Raw genomic sequence first — 21,884 nt, 5'->3', positions numbered from 1 at the left:
TGATAAATGGTTCTTTTAAAGCTAATATAGAAGGGTGTGGTGGCTGCCTATCAATGCTATAACATCCGAGCACGTCTGTCTATACCAGGTAGATAGAATAGGCCGGGGCGCGGCCAAACAAGAAAAGAAGAAGAGGGGTATGCTATGTACAGAACAATGCATGTCGTTCATCATGGGGCAGGGGCTGAGGGGCAAGCAAGGGTTCGAACACATATACTTGTCAAACTGGAAGCAATAAAGCAATATAGAGGTTTATGATCAAAGGACAAAGCCAATCAGAGTGGGAAGAAGAAGAGATAGAAAGAGAGGGATAAGTCGTCATGATGATGGGCAGGCTATGCAAAATGGGAAATGGGAAAGCGTGAGGAGGTGCCATGGAAGGTGCTGCAAGTCGGTCAACAAGACACATACAGAGCCGGCTCGGCAAAATGGGCCTCGCGGCCTCGTCCAAACAGACTATTATGTACAGTACAGTAACTGCCAATTCGCACTTAACTAACGTTGCTGATAGGGTGTCCCTTCGTGACTCGGGGCGTCATCGTATCCCAGGGTGGATTGATAAATTAATGCTTCCTGTGGCCAGTCCCCGGAGCTGCGATCTAATGTGTCGGAAACGGGCTTTCGGTTGTATGAGTCGGACCGCGCAGGGAAGTCCCCACTTGCTTGCTGCGGCTGTGGTCCTGGGCCATCCCGATAGGGAAGAGTCTCGGCCATCATAGGAGCTCCCGGTCCCGCCTGGCTAGACGAGCCGGCACCTGTCGTGTGGGTGAAATCGCCGAATTCGAAGCCGAAGTCGGGATGACCAATGGCTGAGGGAAGCTCGGTTCCTGTTACGGCAGTAACATCATTCGTTGAAGCGGTTGTCGGCCGCGAGGGTTCAGAAATTTGCGGAACAGAGGCTATACCTTCAGACGCAGTGCCGGTAGGGCTGCCAATGCCAGGCTCCTGCATGCCAGAATACGAGTGTATGGATGCTTCGGAATGCTCGACAAGAACCGGAGCGGGCGACCGGAGTAAGGGCTCGGTATCCGGTACAACGGTAGATCTGCGAGTGCTGTTGCCCATGGTGCTGCCAGGTTTCGAGCTTCGACTCATCCGGTGCTGGGGTGCCGCGAAAGGGTTCTCAGAGCCTTCCATGTCACGAATGCTGAATTGGGCGATCGTTCGCAGTTTCCGGGTAACCCACGAAGCCAGCACCTTGCCGCGCTGCTTCTCTCCAAGACGAGATCTAGGGAAGTCTCCGTGGGAAACGAAGGCAACAATATCTGCAACGACTTGGTGCTCGTTGAGAATGGCATCAACAATAACAGGAACAAGTGATGCCAAATAAGCCTTTCTTGTGACCTCGACTACAACCACAATGAGACCACCCGCTTGGAAAACGGCACTGATGGTGTTTATTAGCAGGCGCACATGCAGCAGGAAAGTTTTGGTCGATCACTTACCACCCTCCAGTCACAATGTTGCGGTGGCATCTCTCCACCGACGACTCGATATCCATCGGGAAGTGGTTCAATCCGTTAACCTCAAACGTCTCGCCGATTCCACCAAGGACGAAAAGAACTTGCATCTCCACCGGTTGGCCATTAGGACCAATTGGCCTTGTAACTGTGTGCAGGAAGCCCAGGTCTCCCGTCCGAACGTACGCCACATTGGGGTCTCCATCCACTACCCGTCCGTTGAAGCGCTCCATATCAAAGTCCTGCCTGGAACCATAGAAAGCCTTGGCACAGGCATCGGATTGAACCCAAATCTCACCATACTCTCCCACATGCGACAAGGTACATGTCTCCGGGTTAACAATTGCTATTTGTGTATTGACTGGCACCATACCCGAGTCTTGTAGAACAAGAGCGTTGGGATCAGTATCCGGGTCGACTGGATAGACAAGTCCCCTACGCAGAGAGCGCAGATCAAGCCATAATTCCACAGGCTCAATGCACATATAAGACCTCGTAACTACCATAGGGTTCAAGACGTGGGAGTAGACAATGTTGATCGCGGTGCGGTCGAGACTGGTAGAAGCGAAATGAAGACGCACTTTTTGGTCTATAGTAATATTAGCAAGGTGCCTTCACAATTAGCACAGAGAGACGCACAAATATCGACTCGCGGTCGTCCTTCTGCAGATATCATCAGGTTTTTCAGCTCTTGCAGCTGGAAACCCTTACCGGCCATGGCGCTCATTGCATAATCTAACATCTGGGCTGTGGCGTATGTGTCCTTGATCTTGTACCGGGAGAGGGTGACGAAAAGAGTCATGGGGTTCTGGGCGAAATCGACTGGCGAAACTAGATATGTAGGCGCACCTGCAGAGGCTGATCAACACACGTAATTGCCCGTCAGGATTTATAAGCTTGACTTACCGACATAGATACCCATAAGACAGGTATGAAGAAATCCGAGTCCTAGAGTGCTTCGTACGCTTCCCAAGACCGGCCTCATGCTAGTCATTTGGCATGTCTCCTTCTGGACTTTACACATGCCCATAATAGTGTCATGGCCGATCTGAACCGAAATTCTCCTTTGGTCAGGAGTCCAATAAGTCCAGACCATTGCTGCCTGACTACTTTGTTTCCAGGTCTCTTTCGCGGTAAAGCCAAGATCTCTACAGCCATGAGACTGTTTAGGAGGCTTCGTGGTGTTGTAGATGGCCGGGACCCCAATTCGTAGGACTTGCGCAGATTGCTTGATATGCTGAGAAACAAGCTTCTGCCTCAGCACATGGTCAACGTCACTGTTGACAATGATCGCCTTGACTCGGAAGTCATTGATAACATGGAGGAATGCAGGAGCATCTTCAGAAAGACGATTCTGATCAATGGGAGCAAGAGGAACGGCCACCGCGCCCAAGCATAGACAGGCATGGACTGCATAGACATATTCTTCCGAATGGGTGTACATCAAGATCAGATGGTCGCCAGGTCGAACCTTGACCTTGTTCTTCAAGTACATGGCTACAGCAGCAACCTTTAGATCGAATTTCTTCCAGGTGATGCCTTTACCTTCCTTTCCACGACCATCAATGGAACAATAAGCGAGTTCCTCAGCTTGACGAGAAACACGCCATTGAAGAAGATCCACAATGCTAGAAAAGTTGTTCAGTGGTGTAGACGTACGATCATCCATGACGACGTCACGATAATCAACTCCGGAGTATTGCTTTTCCTGCATTGCAAGCATCTCTTGCCTAGACATGAGTGCAAGTGGAGACCAAATACCGCCGACGGGATCGACTCCGATCGGCAGATTCAGGACTGACCGCTCAACGCCAAACTTGACATGAACACAAGGTAACGATCCATTGTCGAATTCTTTGCGGCAGAGCATGTTTCCAATTTCGCGTCTTCCATTCTTGGTCACACGAGGGAGAGTATTAGGGGCTGTCAATAGAACACAGTAGACGCGCAGGTGGTGCTCCTGGTAGAGGATTTCCATACATCTCTCAGCCAGAGACTCCAATAGAACTGAATCCAGCTGCCGTGGAGGACCACCTGAAGTTGTTGGGGCTGTCGAAGCTGCGTATGATTCTAAGACGACAATCGGAAGATGTTCCTCATTGACGAAAACATCGAAAGCTGTGCAGTCATGGATTTTCGGGATGTTCTTCAGAATGCTGACAATCAGATGTTGGACAAAGAAGTACCGATGCTCAACGATCTCCTGTCCATGTTCTACCCATTCCACCTTCTGTCGAAGTCGATCTTCGTAAAGGCCAAGGACGAAAACCTTGCCCTCAATTATACAGCCAAGGAGACCCGTTCGGAGGAACTCCGGCTCAACCAGAACAGGTGTAGGGTTACCTTCCTCAAACTTGTATGGCCGTGCATGGAAGATAGCCTCCGTATGCTTCGGCAAGGCCCAAAAGCCTCCTGAAAGGGAGGGCGAGTCAACCCAGATCTCGCCAACCACGTTGGGGGTGCACAGCAAATTGGACTCGGGATCAACCACCGCCACAGTAGCATCGGGGATAGGATAACCGAACGAGCCAACTCGTACAGCGTGAGGCATAGTGGGCGCAAATTTCTTCGCCTCTTCACCCATGGCTAGGACCACGATCTCATTGCTTTTTAGAGCCTCCTTGTCTAAGAGGACTTCGAGCATTTCAGTCTTTCCTTGTTCTTGCGGGGCAGGAGCGGGAGCAGAAGAACCACCACCCAAAAGACTGCTACCGAACCCGCTGTTAGTCTCGGTCTTTTCCGATTTCTTCTCTTCCTTCCTGAAGCCCTCGCGCTGGCTGTGGTCCATCTCATGCGTCAGAGGGCAGCCCATGCGTTCTTCACCACCCAGCCAATCCCGCACACTGATGACCATGCCACCGTGCTCAGGAAGACAAAGCATGGGAGCGACAATTTCTCGAGCCCTGGGATTACGCATGGGCCGAAGCCATCGGTCTGCCAGAATTTCATGAAATTCAGGATCCACCGTGAGCGAATCAATCAGACAGAGCTTCACCGATCCAAAATTGGGCTCGGAATTCTTCTTGTAATGTCGCGTGGCCATTGGATCTTGCTGGTAGTTGTATGCTGCGATTTTTAAGCCGGGGTAGTCGGCGGCCATAAGAGTTGCCCGGTATTTAGTGATTAGGTGAGCATAAAGTCCCGGTGTCTCTACGGCCCGGTCTTCAAGCCAGACAGTGGTGTGGCCCCCGTACACAGTAAGGAGGACGCCTAGAATCATTCCAATGCCTTGTCTGGGGTCCAAGTAGCTGATAAGAGTCTCGCCACGTTGCTTCGCTGCGCTTGAAGATGCAGGCACCGTCGAAACAATTGCACCGAGGCAAGCCATCTGATGCATAATCGTTCGATGGCTCATGACAACACCGCGCAGATCTCCGGTAGGGGCCCTTGAAAATTCAATGTAAGCCAGATCGGGAACCACGAGTGGCGGGGTATCGTCTTTCTTCTTTGGGTGGTAGCTGCCGAATTCGTTCGTCTTCCACCATTCTACCCCTCTAGGCCAATTCAACTTTTGGATTGTAATGTCTCGCTGAAAGCTCTTGAGGTTGTTCTCCGTAGTTAAAGCGAGATGTGCTTGCGTGGAAGTCAAGATCAGGTTGAGGCTTTGATAGTCCTCGAGACTGTTTATCGGGACAGCGACAACTCCGGCGATGAAGCATCCCATCAAGGCGACAGCAAACTCGATAATCTCGGAGTCGCGGTAGATCAAAGCCACACGATCACCGCGATAGAGATTGCTCTTATCCCGAATGACCTGCGCCACTTTCTCCGCGCGACTAGCAAGCTTGTCCCAAGTGATCGAGGCAATCTCCTTTCCTTTCTGGTCTAGGACCCAATAAGCCGGCTGCTTCGCATGCACTCGAGCGCGATGCCGGAGAACCGCGGGGATGTTCTCGAAATTAGACATGGGGGTATTCTTGTCGTGGGGATCATGAACAGCAAATGGGATGTCCCGAGGTTCCAACGGTAAGAGGTGATCAAGTGCCGGTCCGTGAGGAAGTTCAGAGGCAGGAATTAAAGGCGGAGCCATATTTGCCGTAGGGGAAAATGTATCTGATTGGGAATAGCGATGAAAACCTCCCCCGTAACTGTCTCTATAATCGTCCTGTTGCTGGCCAGCAAAGTCGGAGAAGTACCCCTGCTGGGAGTCGAGCATGGTCGACTGTCGCGTGCCAGTGCCAGATGGCATATCGTAGGCTCCGGCCGGCTCATCGTAGTGATCGTGAGGAGGACCCGGATTGAACGCATAATTCTGACTTAGTAGAGTTGCTGTCCTCGAACTCTCTTGTAGCGGCGGAGCAGGCTGTGGCCTCGGAAGGAAAAGAGAATCATAAGAAGCGGCTGACGGGGCTCTGTCACCCGGTAACAACATGCTGTCTCTTTCGTATGAACCCTGCGTCTCGCCACTTATCCTCCGATCATAACCGAAGCCCCCGTTCTGGAAACTATCGCGGCCGTTCGAGAAGGAATCCGACGGTCCGCCATGGCTTGTGGAATCGGCCGTAGGGGGTCGGACGTTGAGGATAGCCGGAGGCGGGTGGGTTGAACTGGTGATTGAGGAGGGAGCATTGCCGGATGTAGGTGTATTAAGGTCCAGTGCCATATTAGGGCCGAAAAACTGCGAGAGGAGTAATGTGCGCCGTTTCTGATATCTGCGACAAAATTAGTTCATAATCAAGTTGATGGTCTGCCAAGAAACATGTGTCTTGAGATTCTAAATAAATGCTAGCGATGCTTGTCCTGAGGGAGGCATTATCCGCGTACACTGCCCGACATTCGGCACCAACAGGATGCTTACCCTTTCTCGGTGATATCACCTTCCTAATAGGACAGGGCAAGAGCAAGTCAGTCAAAGAATTTCCAACACGATAACCAGGTCCTAGAGGGACAGAAAGCAATGGTGACCGCCTCGTACCTCCAATTCCTTGTCAAGGTCGCGCAGAGCGGACTGCAGCTCAGGGTTGTCGTCCGCCATGATCACAGAAGCGCTGAAGGGGTACAAATCGAGGGGCTGTCATTCGAGGGCGCGTACGACTGGGCGTGAACGAAGAAAGATACTCTCATCGCAGGGTGTTTGAGTCGGCAGTCAACAAGCACTGGGGACAGATGGGGAGAGAAGAAGAATTCCCCAATAAACGCGGCCTCTTGCGACCGAGAAGAAGTAGTTTGAATGGGGGTGTGTGGAGGAGGAGGGGGGGATTCTCTCACGTTCCTCGGAGCGTCTCTCGCTTTCTCCGCGCCCGAAGAGCCACAAAGAGCCACAACGTCACCTGCCGAGGGGGCTTTAATTAGGTGGGAGTAGGGCCTGTGAGGCGGGCCGGAGACGCACAATTGGCACAATTGGCCGTGGGCACAATTGGCACCGCCACACCGCGGGATGATGGACGATGAGGATCTGGGGATGATGTTAAATTAAGGTACGTACTACCTAGTATGTAAGTGACTAACTGCTCATCCCATGATAGTCATGATAGTGGTAGTAAATGTGCTCAACGCTCATCTTCAGTGACTACCACCACGACGACCATAGATGACCCCTGAAAGAACAAATTGTCTTGTGTTTCTGGTGACAGGTACACGTTCTGGAAACAACCAATCCTCATGTCCCGTCCCTCGGTAGTGTGGCAGGGTTTTCTGCATGATTTGACTCTTACCGGCTTTTCCGCTACCCGTGACCCGATGCGGGATGCCCCCTTTCTGACTTATTCACATTGTCTATCGGGGAGTTGGCCTCTCCTTGCTGGAGGGTCGACCTTGTACTAACAATAGGTTTACTCTGATGAATTGGGGTGGCATTTCATCGCAACCTGTTATGTTGTACTCTCTTTCGAGGTTCCCTTGAATCTATACTCCTTCTATCTTTGAACATCTTTCTAGCTCCGGTGGAGTCAAATGCATGCCCCTTGGCGCCAAGATCTATCTGGGGAGAACAATCGACTGGTAAGATCAGTATTGTGCTGTGTCAACCTGTCACAAGACTTCCCTCTAGGAGGTTGCGGGAAGACCACTGAACCCTGCTCAATCTCTACCCTAAACCAACCAGCCTAAGATTGGAAGCTGTTCAGAACACAAACTCATGCCTTGAATCGATTTGCTACGAACTGTTCTCGGAATCCAGGGCTGGTTATCCGCTGGTTAGGAGGTACTCGATTTCGATGACGCGCTTCGGGATCGTCTTCATCACCTTCTTGCACAATGCTATTATTGAAGTCCAGTCCGGTCTGGTCTGAGCAAGTGAGTCAGGGTGTTTAGTATAACAGTGACTCTCGGATGGATAAGCGCCTTGATGACCGAAGCCCTCCAAGCAGTGTTCAGACTCCGTAGAACTATTGGCCGCCTAACATTAACACTTCGGTGGCTTCGAGTCAGAGATCGCCTGTTTATGATCTCGCTTCGCGTTAACCAAAGTGTAAATGAGGTACATTAAGAGACCGCTCATTAGGGCATGATGATGCGTCTGTCCTCAATATGCTCAGTGTCCTAGAATAATGAAGTCGAGATCCGCCTGTTCGAATTTGGTGGACCAACCATCAGGGAACCTTGCTGGTAGAATGGAACTAGAGTCCGACCATGCTCTTATAACAATTAGTCCCCTATTGTCTACATGGCTCGTTTGTCTGCTACGACCACTGTGATACGTGCCATGAAAGTCTACTCCGATCAGATCAACAGAGGCTCGTACCCTGTTCACCAATGGCATAGAAATAGGCATGATCGTCCTGCTGCTCCAGGTGAGAGGAGGCTATTGATTCAATGGCATGAATTCCATGCTCGTAATGCGACCGAGCACAGAGCTGCTGTCATCAAGCGAGTGCTGGATGGAGTCCTTTTGGAAACCGGCATCAGAGAATTCCACTTCTTGCGAGATCGTCTGAAGGTTTGTGCTTCAAGACTCGCTCTCTCTGGCCCTGATTACCTGTTAATGCAGGTCATGATGACTCTTCATGGCAAGACTGATTGATCGTGGTCATTGATCGCAATCCTCACCTAATCATTCGAGATCTACCCAGTCAAACCGGCATGAGATCTGTTCACTGGCGTGGTGATGCTTCTCCAATTTAAAAGACATCGTTGTAAGTCATCGAGGACAAAGATCTTTGCAGACAAATGTTCCATCCTAGGGTTAAGGGCAATCGATTCATTGAGGCTGTCGTTCTATACTTGAAGTCTAGCATCAGCAATGCCCACCAGGTCAGATATCCGAGAAGCGGTCTTTGGTCTGTCTCAAATCGATCGTCTAAAGCAACGAGCGCATACTGCTGCTGATGCTGACCAATGGTGAAGGACTCTGTCCCAAGCGATTGGCCGAAGACTGATATTTCGAGCGTGTATGTGGCAAAACTTGGTAATTAGGCTTGAGCGCCCGGTTGTGAAGTGACGGGCTAGTATCGATGGCCCTGCCTCCAGCGGAATACAGTCTAGATCATGGAGGATGGTTCGTAACATGCCGGTGGGTTGAAAGCGGAGTCCGATGTGGTTATCTACCGGGTCATCAGGGGCTAACCCCGTTCAGGGTTGGTGCACCGGAGCAGACCCGTTAGTGCTCGGTCACATGACACCACCGACACCATTGGCGGTCGGGCCTGCCCTAAACCCACCCACCGCTAAGCGAGTCGCACCTCGAATTTCCGTGGGCTCAGCGACACATTTCAGCCGACCGACTGTATTCGTCGACGTTGCAGGATCACCCAACGACACCGTCCGCCACCCCTTCACGTATCCCTCCCTCGACAACAGGTGCATACGTCGTCCAACATGTCTGAACACGGCGAAGTCGAGGTCGAAAACCCTGCTGCGGCCTTCCAGGTCCTGCCCAAGGATGCTCTTGCCGAGCAGGGCAGCGTGAAGCTGTTCAACAAGTGGAGCTACGAGGATGTTGAGATCCGGGACATCTCCTTGACGTAGGTGCTTCCCATTTCATCGCAATTGTTATTACCACGAAGAGGAGGAACGGATTGGCTCGATGGAGGAAAACAAATTTGCACCAGCCTGTTTGTCGGGTTAGAGGCAACGGTCGATTCGAATCCAAGCAGAACACGACGCGGAAGGATTTGCGCAACGAAAAAAAAAAAAAGGATTTTGGCTCGGAATAGATTGGACAAGAGATATTGGCAAAAGACTCAGAACGAGATATGCTGACTCGAATTTCACGCAACCAGCGACTACATCCAGATCCGCTCCCCTGTCTACCTTCCTCACTCCGCTGGTCGCTATGCCGCCAAGCGTTTCCGCAAGGCTCAGTGCCCCATCATCGAGCGCCTGACCAACTCCCTCATGATGAACGGCCGCAACAACGGAAAGAAGCTCATGGCTGTCCGCATCGTTGCTCACGCTTTCGAGATCGTATGTTCCACCGAAGCACTACTCTCACCGGCAGAGAACCGAAATCAGCCTCGGACAAGGCGCTAACAGTTCGCATTAGATCCACATCATGACCGACCAGAACCCTCTCCAGGTTGCCGTTGATGCCATCGTCAACTGCGGTCCCCGCGAAGACAGCACCCGTATCGGTTCCGCCGGTACCGTCCGTCGCCAGGCCGTCGATGTCTCTCCCCTCCGCCGTGTCAACCAGTCCATCGCTCTCCTGACCATCGGTGCTCGTGAGGCCTCTTTCCGCAACATCAAGAGCATCGCCGAGTGCTTGGCTGAGGAGCTCATCAACGCCGCCAAGGGTAGCTCCAACTCTTACGCCATCAAGAAGAAGGACGAGCTCGAGCGTGTCGCCAAGAGCAACCGGTAAAGTGGGAACTTTGGGCGTATTCTCCGTTTGGTTCTGGTTTTGCGTGTACTGGAGTGGACGGGGGGTTCGATAGGATTCAGTCGATTTGCATGCATCTGCGCGACTGTACATACCTGAAAACAGTCACGGGAGGGAGCGAGATCCTCAAAAAATGAGAGAATTGGACGGCTTTCCTTCCACAGTAGTTGAGATGCGATCATGAAGACCTCTGGCTTTCGGAGTCAGAACCTACCATTTTTTAACTCTAAACGAAAAGATTTTATTTACCTGTTTTCATGTTCGGTCAGCCATTGTAGTATTTGAACACACTTGATGAACTCCTTCAACGACTCTATGTGCAGTCTAGATCTGTCTCTATCTACCTAGTATGTACACAGTATGCAAATCCACCTACAGAGGTGTGAAAAGGCCACTCCATAATCGTGGGGCAAGCGCAGCAGTGTTTGATAGACAAAATCTGATGTCGCAGGGACTGGCCGTCGCCGCCTTTGGCTGATCGCTTATCGATAGGCCAGAACCCCGTACTAGCAGGAAGAAAAAAAAAATGTTCTGGGTCTGTTATCAGCCAGAGCCAACCACCTGCCATCTCCTTCCTCTCCCTCCCCCTCCCCCATCAACCCATATCACTCCTCTAATTCTCACCACATCCAATCGCAAACATGGTGAAGAGGAAGTTAGGGGCCTTGGAAAAGGTTGAGGCTGATCTGTAAGTGCCCCTCGCTGTCTGGACAGAGAAAACTCTACCCGTCGACTCGGAGAGAACTTCATCACGATCGCTGACACGTTGCGATCTCTCTTTTTCCAGGCCCAATCTGCAACACAAGATCCGAAGAGACCCCAAGTAAGTTATGCCCTTCCATGCAAATCCTCATGAAGTAGGCTAACCAGGGTGCCTCTGTCAGGTCCTACATCGAGGATTTCCGCGCTCAGCACTACCAATATGAGAGTCACCGCGAGATTTTCATGGCGGCACCTTCGTCGGCCACGGACACGGGTATCATCTCGCTTCGTGAATTGATCGATTTCATCGCCCACGTGGCCGACTGCTACCCGGAGATTACCAAGGACTTTCCTCAACAACTGATGGATATCCTGACGCAGCATCACTTGATCTTGCAGGCGGAGTTGCGGGAGAAGATCGTCGGAAGCTTGGTGCTTCTGAGAAAAAAGGAACTCTTGGATTCCGCGACGTAAGTCCTTCTGACAGATGTTGGCCAATCGAGCGCTACCGCTAATCCGTGCAACTCTCTAGACTCCTTCAGACGCTGTTCCCTATTCTCATCTCCACGCCCAGCAAGACACTGCGCGCATTACTGTTCCAGAAGATCCTGATGGACCTGCGATCTTCCAATGCGAAGTCTACGAATCATAAACTCAACCGTACCATGCAGACCGTCCTTTACAACCTAGTCACTTCCGACCGCACCTCCTCCAAGGGTCTGTGGGCTATCAAGCTTACACGCGAACTGTGGAAGCGCCAGATTTGGACCGATGCCAAGGCTGTCGAAGTCATGAAAGAGGCTAGTCTTGCGACCAACGAGAAGGTCATTGTGGGCGGAATCCGCTTCTTTCTGGGTGGTGATAAGGAGCGTGAAGAGATGGAGGATGAGAGCAGCGATGAAGAGGCCATCGACATGGGCAGAGTCAAGCATATTGTCGGCATCAACAAGAAGACCAAAAAGAAGGCTCGCGCTGTCGAGAAAGCCCGAGCAACCGTCAAGCGCCGTGAGCGCAAGAAGAACCAACCCCACCCGCTGAACTTCTCCGCGCTGCACCTGTTGCACGATCCCCAGGGATACGCCGAAAGCCTCTTCTCCAAGCACCTCCAGAGCACCAAGTCCAAATTAAATCTGGACCAAAAGCTGTTGGTTCTTCAGCTTGTGACTCGCCTGGTCGGTCTGCACAAGCTTCACATCATGCACCTGTACTCCTACTTCCAAAAATACCTCACGCCCCGCCAGCCTTCCGTCACTTCGTTCCTGGCTTCCCTTGCGCAGGCCTCCCACGATCTGGTTCCTCCCGATGACCTTGAGCCATTGGTTCAGAAGATTGCCAACGAGTTCGTTTCCGAAGCGTCAGCAGCAGAGGTCGCATCCGCCGGTCTTAATGCTATCAGAGAGATTTGCGCGCGCCAGCCCCTGGCGATGAACGAGACTTTGTTGCAAGATCTTGTCATGTACCGAAAGAGTAAGGACAAGGGAGTGGTCATGGCTGCTCGTGGTCTGCTCAGTCTGTTCCGCGAACTCAACCCCGAATGGCTCAAGAGAAGAGACCGTGGAAAGGAAGCCTCGATGGGCTTGCGGTCAGGAGAAAAGAAGGAGAAACGCTTCGCCGAGCAAGCGGCCGGCGGTATCGAGGGCATCGAGCTGCTCGAGCAATGGAAGGAAGAGGAACGTCGTAAGAAGAGAGCCGAAAAGGGTCTGGCCTCCGATGCGGAAGATGACGAAGAGGAAGACGAAGAGGATAACTGGGATGCCTGGAATGTCGAGGAGGACGAGGACAGCGACGACTCCGATGGCTGGATTCAGGTGCAGAGTGATGCGGAGATTGAGCTAAGCGACTCGGATGACGACGACGAAGACTCCAAACGTCCGAAGAAGAAGGCCAAGTCGGATGAAGAGACGGCTGCGGAGACTGCCGCGGAGGCGACCACCGAAGCGTCCCAGGCACAGAAGGAATTGGACCAGAAGCTCAGCCTGGCAGCTACACGTATTCTGACGCCTGCCGATCTGGCGAAGCTGCAGGAGCTACGCACCGAAGCGGCTGTCAACGCCCTTGCGGGCGTGAAGGGCCGTCAATCCGCCAGCAACCGCCACCACGACGACCCCCTGACGGCTGAAGAGATCGAGGGTCTGGCCGCTCTGTCGGCCGGCAAGGCCACGCGCGAGGAACGCATCGCGCATGCCAAGGAGGGCAAGACCGATCGGGCCGATCACAAGAGTGTGACCGCCAAGCGCAAGGAGAAGAAGGACGCCCAGGGTAAGAGTACGACCAACAAGGAGAAGGCTCGCAAGAAGAACTTCCTGATGACCCTGGGCAAGGCGAAGAGCAAGAACAAGCGCAGTCTGGTGCAAACGCGGGCGGTGCTGAAGGCGCACCAGGAGCGGGCGAAGCGTGGTGGTCGCCGGGGAAACACTGGCAATTGAGGTATATCTTGATGATACCCTTGTTTTATTTCTGCTTTGTAGATCGTCGAGAAGCTTGCAAAATATATATTACTCTGCTTATGCGAATGGTGCCCGACAGTATACGTGAGGCTACGTAACACCCTGTAGACTTTAGGGGGAGAGATTGACTGCCAGAAAGTAGAGCTCTCCGAACCGAGAAAGGCACATCAATTAGATACTGCAGTACGCCTGGCGGCATTTCTAGGAAGAGTGGCCTCCATCGCACCATGCTCGATGTACAGTACTAGTTCATCTTTTGCATTTGTGCAAGGGCGATCAGACGAACCGCATCTTGCAAAGGCCAGTGCCGTCCCTCCCGTGCCCTAGTCAAAGCGTAACTAGGGCGTATCTAAGTGACTTTCATACCCATGAGGGTCTATTCCTAAACGCTATGTAGACGCAGAGCTAGGGCTGGAAGCTGCAGAGCCGACTCTCCAGCAGGGAAGGACCCTACGTACGGCTGTGGGCCTTGAAAGGAGTTTCATTGAATGAGAGAAGTCTCAGGGATCGTGTCCAAGTAACGTCGCCTCCCCAGCTCACCGGCATGGTGGATTACAGATGATGCCCTAATTAGCCTGAGCCGTCCGGGACCTCGCACACCAGCTTGTAATCTGGCCGTTCCGGCCTCGTTCCACAGATGAAAGTATGTTAAGATGTACCCTTGGAGGAGGTAGACAGCGAAATCATTCTCGTATTCTTGTCAACCCCCGAAAGACCCATCACTTGACATGTGAGACCTAGAAAGGTGGTGGGACAACTTGATGCACCGGAGACTTCTCAAGATCTTCCTATCGGTTGGCGACAGCTCTTTCCGCTGGGCAAGGATGTCTACCTGCCCGCGCAGTAGCACCATAAAAGGGTTTTCTAGGCCCGTCCACTTGGACAGTGCGACGAGCACGTTAAGAGCTTTTTTTTCCGGGTTGGATGTGTTTCAGAGCGCAGTGCACTGGCCGTAGCTAAGCAAGAGCAGGCGATGCCGATGCCGTTATGGTTCCATAGTAACTTCCTGAGATATATCGATCGTAGATGAGCAAGAGCAGGCGGCGTCGGTGCCGTTGTTGTTCCATAGTAACTTCCTAAAAAATCATGATTTAGACAATGTCAATGCTATTTATGTTGGCTCTTTCCGGGGACGCCCTCCATTCTGGACTTATCTCTATCTTTTCTCGTCGCCTTGCGTTTTTGAGCAGTCGGATGGCGCAGTGCAGCGACCAATGCAGGCTTTTGTCTTGTTCCGATTGAAGATCCATGTCAGTCCCAGTTTAGGGGATGATGCTCCTTCAGCTGGCGTGTCCAAGGGTCAAAGTGCCTCTCAGACTGCATTACATGCAGGTTCGTTCATCATCGAGGCAAGTGATTCCAACGTTACGACTTTCTGAGGCCCTGGCCAATGATGAAGAACCACACGGATGATGCTCAGCCTCGGCTGATCTCTTGCTTTATGTGAATAGAACCACCGTGCCCCTCAGACTGCACTGCATGCAGGTTTGTTCATCATCGAGGCAAGTGATTCCACAGTTACGACTTTCTGAGGTCCAGGCCAGTGATGAGAAGAGAAACGCGGATGATGCTCAGCCTCGGCTGATTTCTTGCTGTAGTTGAATAGAGACAGCGTGCCCCTCAGACTGACTGCATCACATGCAGGTTTGTTCATCATCGAGCAGGTTATCGCCTTGTTGCGATCTGGGGTTCGAAAGTACTCCGGGTGATGGTCACTATGCTTCTCAGACTGCATCGCATGCAGTTTGAAGCAAGTGATCTCCTTGTTACGATGTGGTGAAGTACCTGGGACATTCAGCTGAGAAGAGAAGGAGAGAGGGAAGTGGAAGAACCTTTGCTTTATAGTAACTTCAATGCTTCATGGTGACTTCAAGAATCGGTCGTTCCGCGGAATCCTGTTCCGATGAGACTTCATGATAAATAATGACATGGAGGCGAGAGCGTTCTGGGTTTTAATCTCTAGTCTGACCATAGATAGATGGCAGTATCACGTAGGTGGCAAGTCTGGAAAACAGAGACCTCTACCAAGGGTGAGTGACAGGAAATATAGTCGATAGCATGTTGTGATTATGTGACATCGAGTATACTAAGTTACATGTAAATAGTACTACATAGTATGCCGTAACAAACTAGTCCCAGAAGGGATAAATTAAGGATGGCACATGACACGTGACATGTGACACGTGCCGGACTCCGAAGCAGCGCGTCGGAAGCGCGTCGCGGGATGCGACCCAAAGAAGAACCCCAGCCTTCAATTTACTTCTTCCCCCTTCGCCGCCGTCTGCATCATTCTTCCTCTTCTTCATCTCATTCTCATACTCTCCTCTCCATTCTTCTCAACTCCCCCGCTACAACAACTGGACAACTACTCCATAGTGTCCATAGTAGGCTTTACTTTCTTTTACGCCCTTTAATTATATCTAAGCAATTACTCCAACAAAACTCCGCCCGCCAAACTACCCCACACCCCACCACCCAGGGCTCTTCCTCTCTATCACAGGTTCACAACCCACCGTCGCGCCCACCAAATACTCACAAAAGTCAAATCCCACCATGTCACCCTCAGCCTCAATCCACCGCACTCTTAGTGCGACCATAACAAACGACCCCAACTCCAAACGCCGCCGCTTCCAACCCCCGATCACTAGCTTCTTCACCACAGCCAGCGACCCGACCGCCCACCCCTCGCAAACCGCCCACCACACCCACAACCACTACTCCACCTCCACCAGCTCCCCGACCCCGACCCTCGCCCCGAAGGTCCAGGCCTCTCTCCTCTCCGTCGGCATGCGCGTCCGCAAGTCCATCGCCGAGGGCTACAAGACCCACCACCCCCAGTCGAGCAAAGCCCTCCTCTACGGGGCCCCGCCATCCTACCACCACCATGACCAAGACCAAGACCCGTCCGGCCATCTGATCACCACCGACGAAGGCGACGCATTCTCACTCCCCGCCAGCTCGCAGGAGTCCACCTCCTCCGCCTCCTCGCCCCCGTTCACGGGTACGAAGCGCGGCCGGGGGGACTTCGATTCCTACCGCGCCGACAGCAATGAGAGTGACAGTGAGATGGAGGACTTCCCCGGCGCGGAGACGTGGGGCCAGCAGACCTCCCGGGCAGAGCCTGCTGCTGCTGCGGTTCCTGGGAGGACAATTCTCGCGCCGCGGAGTAAGAACAATGGTACCCTGCGGAGGCGGTTTGTGGTTACCGGGCGGGGTGGTGCTTGCACTGCTGACGTGGAACTCGGGCCTGACTTCGAGGAACCGGCGTTTTTGAGGAGTCGGGAGGAGGTGGACGGGTATGAGTTCGATGGGTCTCTGGGGGTGTGCAGGGAGGTGGAGATGGGGGGTGTTTGATTTTGCGGTAGTTGGCTGGTAATATTTGCCTGAGAAGGTTGGGAGGTGGGAAGAAGGGCTTGGATCATGATGTTGTGCTCCGTAAGGGGTTGTCTCTGTTTTTTAGCCAGCGTTACCATTGTTTGTATTTTTGTCTTTTTTGTATCTAGTTTTTTTGTCGAGGGGGCGTTTACTGGCTGGTTCCAGTGATTCTCAGGCCCAGGGCCATGATGATATGCTGGAAAGGGTTTAGCAGGAGTTTTGCTATGATGGGTCTAGGCTATGCTATTATGGTGTGGGATGGACTTTTGGGTGCCGGATTTGTTGTACTGTACATATTCTTATCCTCCTTCACCTCATCATCACGAGTACCAATCGAAGAAAACGAGTCGCATGTATAGCTAGTGTGCTTCGTATTGACTTCCAATTCCCAAGCGAAAACAAAAGAAATGAAATAGAAAAAAAAAAAAAAAAAACAAAGAAAGAAAGAAAGAAAGACAGAAAACGCTCCGACCAACCTTAAACCCCCGAACTCCCTCATACCCATCCATACCCACAACCCCCATCCCCCAAAAACCAATATACATACACTCGTACAGCACAATACACCATCACCCCCGCCTCCTAACCCTCGTAATAACTAAACAAGTCAACCCGGGCAACAGATCCACCGCGCCATCGAAACACACATACGACCCGGGCACCAACCGCACCACCAGCGCGGGGTCCCGGGCGAGCCTCATCTCCGCGTCCCTCGGCACCAGCCGGGGCTCGGTGCCGGTGACCACCCGGACGGGGACGATGTACAGCGGGCCCGTGGAGTTCCGGATCGTGTTGCGCGCCAGGATCTTCCACGCCATGTAGCTGAGGTGCGTTTTGCCCTTGCGGCCCCGTCAGGCAAACAGAGTCTGGATTTTAGTAAAATTGAGGGGGGGGGAAGGCAAAGGAAGGAAGCAAGCAAGCAAGCTTACCTCGAGCTCTAGGTGCTTTAGCAACGGCGCCGCGTGTTGGTCCAGGAAGTGGTTTGCGAACATGATGTTCTTGTTCTTTTCGACTTTGGCTACCGGGGCGGTCTCGATGACTCCCTGCAGGTGGTGGAGGGCGGCCGCGGCTTCCGGGGTGATTTGGTGGGTTTGGATGGATGTGTGCTTGGAGGCCATTGTGTTTCTGGGGGAGTGGGCTGATTGGGGGATGCTGGGGGAGCATGGGTTGGTCTAATGGGTGCTGAAGAAGTGGTGGTGCTTTAGATTAGTATGTGTAGAGAAGGTCCTCTCGTCTGTAGTCCGGAGGTTAGTTCGGTTGCTTTTGCGCCTGATCGCTTGAGGGTCACGGGTTCACGTACTTGATAAGGATACTCTGAGCCCCAAATCTCTGGCTTGCGATAATTGAGGACAGATTCGATGTTTCTTCTTCTCGCTCTGTATATCACTCTCTTGGCCATGCGGGGGAATTAGTACTAAGTAAATGAGGTGGGGTTCCAGATTGCGGGGGTCCCAAGGTTGCCCGAATACGGGCTGGGCGGAGGACAGATGATCCACTGGTCCAGAAGGACACAGGCGGTGAGACCAGCGCTGAAACAATACAGTACAGTATCAGAGTGAATAAGTTAGCCTTCGTAGAGTATGATAAGCCTCTTCTGGAGCCACTATGAAAGTACAATACATGACTCAAGCATGCAATTATCCAGCATAGCATGATACAGGGTTTTGAAGCTGGAAAGATCTAGGGAAAAAAAAAATGTTACAAAATGTCAACGCTCAACCTTAACTCCCCACCATTTTCTCCATCCATACTTCTCGAACAATGTAGCAGCACCATACCGGCCAGAGGCTTACAACTCGTCCTTGAAGTTGCTCTTCTTGGCCTCGGCAGATGTCGTCGTCGTCGACGACGACTCTTGCTCCTTCTTGGTACTGCTCTTGCCCTTCTTGCCGTTGCTGCTCTTCTTGGTCTGCTCACTCTTGCCCGACTTGGCTGCTGCCGCACCCATCTTCTCGTAGATGCGGTTCATGACGCGCTCCAATTCACGAAGGCGGGTATCAAGCTCAGCAACGGTGAAGGCCGGATCATCCGTGGCAGTAAGCTTCTCCTGGATGGTCTTTTGAGTCTCGAACCAAGTGTTCGTAGACTCATAGGTCTTGGACAAGCTGGCGAGATCGTAGGGCTGGAAGATAGAGTACTTCGGTCCACTGGGCTTTGCGGTGGTGGTGGGAGCGGAAGAGGTGCTGCTGCTGGAGGAGGTATCGTAGGGGTCCTCATCGAGATCCACAGGCTGGGCGGGAGTCTCGCTTGCCGATGGCGACGAGCTCGATTCGGTGGATTCACTAGCGACGACGCTCGACGAGTGAAGGTCCTCATCTTGTTGAATCTGCTTCTCCATTAGGTCCATCACGGTCTTGGCGTTCTTCAGGACATCCTGGAGAAGCTCAACCCGGGCTGGACGGTCGGCGCTCTCCTTCTTGCGCTTGAGAGCAGGGTTGACGATGTCTTTCAGGGACTTGAGACTCTCCTTGAGATGTGAAGTTTTGGCGTCGGCGCCCTCGCCGTCCAGCCAGTCGCTGGCGGCAGCGGCCTTCTCTTTCAAGGTAATCAGTTGCTCAGGAGTCAACATCTTGACGAATTCCTCATCCTCCACGAGATCACGGCTGCGGTAAATGAAGGACTCCAGCTCATTCAAGGCCTCTTCACGGAGGAAGCGCTCGCGGTCCGAAGCGTCGAATGCGGCCAAACGGGCCTTGATGCGAGCAAGCTCAGCCGTAGACGGTGCAGGAAGCCCCAGAGGGGTGGTAGTGAAGCTGACAGGGATGATCTCGAGCTTGGTCTGAGGAGAGCTCTTCTTCGATTCCTTGGCAGTCGTGGTAGAAGTGGATGCGTCCGAAGAGGTGGTCGAAGCTTGTTCCTCTGGTTCTAGTGTAATGGATTCGCTGGCTTCACCCTCTTCACCCAGAGGAGCCTGTTCATCCTTCTTGCCCAGACCAAAAAATCCCTTGACGTCCTCAACGACACTTCCCTTCTTGGCTCCTTCAACTTCGCAGCTGACGGATCCACCTACAACTTCGGGAAGCCCATCAACAGGACTGAGGCGGATAGTGAGCTTGGTGGTAATGTTGGCAGCCGAGCAGCCAAAGTCTTCCTTCAGCTTGGAAACAGAAGCAGTGAGGTTCTGCGTCTTCACACCCAGAACAGGAGTCTCAGCAACGCTGTCGGCGAGGGGAACTTGCTGGTAAAAGCTGAAATCAAAATCATCCAGGTTCTTCACCGTGACCTGCTTCTCGGGTCCAACCTGAGAGGTGGGTGTGAAAAGCTTCTGCTGTCTCTCCTTGGATTCCGAGGTCCACTTCAAAACAACACTGTAGGCCGACGCATCATTGGCACGGATATCCTTGACACGGAAGCTTGGACTGAGAGCTGCCCCCTTGAATGCAGCTCCGAACACGGCGGCTTCATCAGCATTGACGCTGGTACGAATCTTGCTAGCTGATCCACAGACACTCTCAAGCTCCTTCTGCACAAATGGCGTGCGAATTGAACCGCCGTGAAGAATGACAGAGTCGATGTCGTTCATCTGCAAACCAGCAAGCTCCAGAGCCTGCTCGAGAGGCTTTCCAACGCGGGCAATGTGATGCGCGGCAAGCTCCTCAAATTTAGAGCGGGTAAGGCGATACTTGAAGTTGACCTCTTCCTCGTACAGGCTCTCGAACGAAGCCCCAGTCTCAGTGTTGGCGCTGAGAACCTGACGAACCTTCTCGGCATCCTTCCAGAGTCTTGCCATGGTCTTGCCGTGAGCCTTGATATCAGCCGGGGTGACGCGGCCTGTCAGCTTCTTCTCCTCAACCAGATTTGCGATCATATCCTCGACAATCAGGTCGTTGAGAGAGTCTCCGCCAAGTGTCTTGTCCCAGCTGGTACCCAGGACGTGAACTTCCTGGACGGTCTTGTTGAAACGGCCGATGTCCTTGACCGCGCGGCTCTGGAAGCGAACGACACTGGCCGTGGTAGAGCCAGCGCCCATGTCATACACAATGTGATACTCGGGCTTCTCTCCGTCCGACACGCTGGGGAAAGTGCGGCTGGTGGCGTAGTTCAAAGCGACAGCAAGACCATCACTAATGAACGCTTCGACATTCAACCCTGCCAACTCTGCCGCCAGGCGGAGACTTCTCTTCTCCGCCGCGGTATAGAATGAGGGGTAGGTGATCACCGCATCCTGGATGTTGGATCCCTTTCCAGCCAGGGTATCGGCATTGGCCTTAATCTGCTTCAACTGCATGGCAAGAACCTCCTCAACGAGAAAGGCGTCCTTCTTCTCTGCCTCGCCAAGTCGGTTGCTCCGAAGTCCAACAGTGTCACGATCGCCGGGGGCCTTTTCAAGTCGCAACGCAGGGTACCGGTTGTGATATGTCTTGATCGTTTCGTCATCGATATCGAAGGGGAGTCCGAGCAGGGTCTTCAGGTTGGCGTATACATCGTCCGGGTACCGGGCGGCTAGCGCCAGGGCATCGCCGCCGTAGAATCTCTCAGGAAACAGGGCATCGCTTTCACGGGTAGGTTTGAACGCAACGGCGGCTGATTCCTTGCGCTTCGAATCCTTGGTGAGAACAATCTCTAGAGGAATTCCTGGTTTGACCAGGGCGGCTTTGAAATATTCTGTGCCGACATCAAGACCGAGAACGGCGGATCCCGCTGCAGCAGCGGGAGCCGGGAAGCTCAAAAAGAGCAGCAGGAAAGGAACGATTAAGAAGGAGAGGACGGGAGAGGATGTGAGCGACTTTAGGGAGCCATATGTTCGTTGACGGCTTCTGAAAGCCATGATCTATGAGTTTACTGAGAACGCAAGTCAGCACCCGTCCAAATCAGCAGATTGCGGCGGAGGGTCGCATACCCTCGAGAGGCGCTTTAATGCAACGCTTGGCATCTATCGAGCTCTAGCTCTGTGACCAGATGTGCTCTGGTTGATATGGTCGTTGCAAGCGAGTGACAGTCTATCTATCGGTACAGTGACATGAAATTAGCAAGCTAGTGGTAGTGAGTGAACTATGACGGCAGATGAGGTTACCGAAAGGCGAAAGCAACCTATGGAAGGAGAGGGCAGAAGAGAGGTACCTAAGGCACTTTTTATCTCCGCAGAGCCATCTAGAAGATAACGAAACTCTAGAATACTGGCCACCTGGCAGTAAGAATATG

General features: G+C 52.6%; 6 protein-coding genes across 6 annotated transcripts; 3 read left to right on the top strand and 3 right to left on the bottom strand.

Moving 5' to 3' along the window:
- Positions 1-354: 354 nt before the first annotated feature.
- Positions 355-6,591, bottom strand: BO82DRAFT_135865 (putative AMP binding domain protein). The gene is made up of 6 exons (XM_025630021.1): positions 6,376-6,591; positions 6,259-6,281; positions 2,367-6,112; positions 2,100-2,309; positions 1,446-2,049; positions 355-1,387 (listed from the first exon to the last, which is right to left on the bottom strand). Exons 1-6 carry the CDS (start codon positions 6,433-6,435, stop codon positions 496-498), a joined length of 5,535 nt encoding a protein of 1,844 aa, XP_025489579.1. The 5' UTR covers positions 6,436-6,591; the 3' UTR covers positions 355-495.
- A 2,624-nt stretch (positions 6,592-9,215) lies between these two features.
- On the top strand, positions 9,216-10,369 carry BO82DRAFT_434269 (40S ribosomal protein uS7; the record flags this gene model as incomplete). Its single annotated transcript, XM_025640933.1, has 3 exons — positions 9,216-9,361; positions 9,620-9,803; positions 9,883-10,369. 3 exons carry the CDS (start codon positions 9,216-9,218, stop codon positions 10,198-10,200), a joined length of 648 nt encoding a protein of 215 aa, XP_025489578.1. The 3' UTR covers positions 10,201-10,369.
- Positions 10,370-10,772: 403 nt separating this feature from the next.
- BO82DRAFT_385242 (SDA1 family protein) lies at positions 10,773-13,425 on the top strand. Its single transcript, XM_025638162.1, has 4 exons — positions 10,773-10,906; positions 11,006-11,041; positions 11,103-11,390; positions 11,453-13,425. Exons 1-4 carry the CDS (start codon positions 10,860-10,862, stop codon positions 13,344-13,346), a joined length of 2,265 nt encoding a protein of 754 aa, XP_025489577.1. The 5' UTR covers positions 10,773-10,859; the 3' UTR covers positions 13,347-13,425.
- Positions 13,426-15,775: 2,350 nt separating this feature from the next.
- Positions 15,776-17,093, top strand: BO82DRAFT_356554 (uncharacterized protein). Its single transcript, XM_025635761.1, has one exon. It carries the CDS (start codon positions 15,921-15,923, stop codon positions 16,719-16,721), a length of 801 nt encoding a protein of 266 aa, XP_025489576.1. The 5' UTR covers positions 15,776-15,920; the 3' UTR covers positions 16,722-17,093.
- A 197-nt stretch (positions 17,094-17,290) lies between these two features.
- On the bottom strand, positions 17,291-18,161 carry BO82DRAFT_356552 (uncharacterized protein). Its single transcript, XM_025635760.1, has 3 exons — positions 18,043-18,161; positions 17,672-17,976; positions 17,291-17,581 (listed from the first exon to the last, which is right to left on the bottom strand). Exons 2-3 carry the CDS (start codon positions 17,858-17,860, stop codon positions 17,312-17,314), a joined length of 459 nt encoding a protein of 152 aa, XP_025489575.1. The 5' UTR covers positions 17,861-17,976; positions 18,043-18,161; the 3' UTR covers positions 17,291-17,311.
- A 139-nt stretch (positions 18,162-18,300) lies between these two features.
- On the bottom strand, positions 18,301-21,881 carry BO82DRAFT_356551 (Hsp70 family protein). The gene is made up of 3 exons (XM_025635759.1): positions 21,804-21,881; positions 21,583-21,686; positions 18,301-21,524 (listed from the first exon to the last, which is right to left on the bottom strand). The coding sequence occupies exon 3, from the start codon at positions 21,508-21,510 to the stop codon at positions 18,532-18,534; it is 2,979 nt and encodes a 992-aa protein (XP_025489574.1). The 5' UTR covers positions 21,511-21,524; positions 21,583-21,686; positions 21,804-21,881; the 3' UTR covers positions 18,301-18,531.
- Between the last annotated feature and the right edge of the window lie 3 nt (positions 21,882-21,884).

This window comes from Aspergillus uvarum, assembly GCF_003184745.1.
Source record: "Aspergillus uvarum CBS 121591 unplaced genomic scaffold BO82scaffold_47, whole genome shotgun sequence".
Lineage (NCBI taxonomy): Eukaryota > Fungi > Ascomycota > Eurotiomycetes > Eurotiales > Aspergillaceae > Aspergillus > Aspergillus uvarum.
The sequence above is the reverse complement of the archived record's forward strand: the minus strand, read 5'-3'. Positions and strand labels throughout refer to the sequence as shown.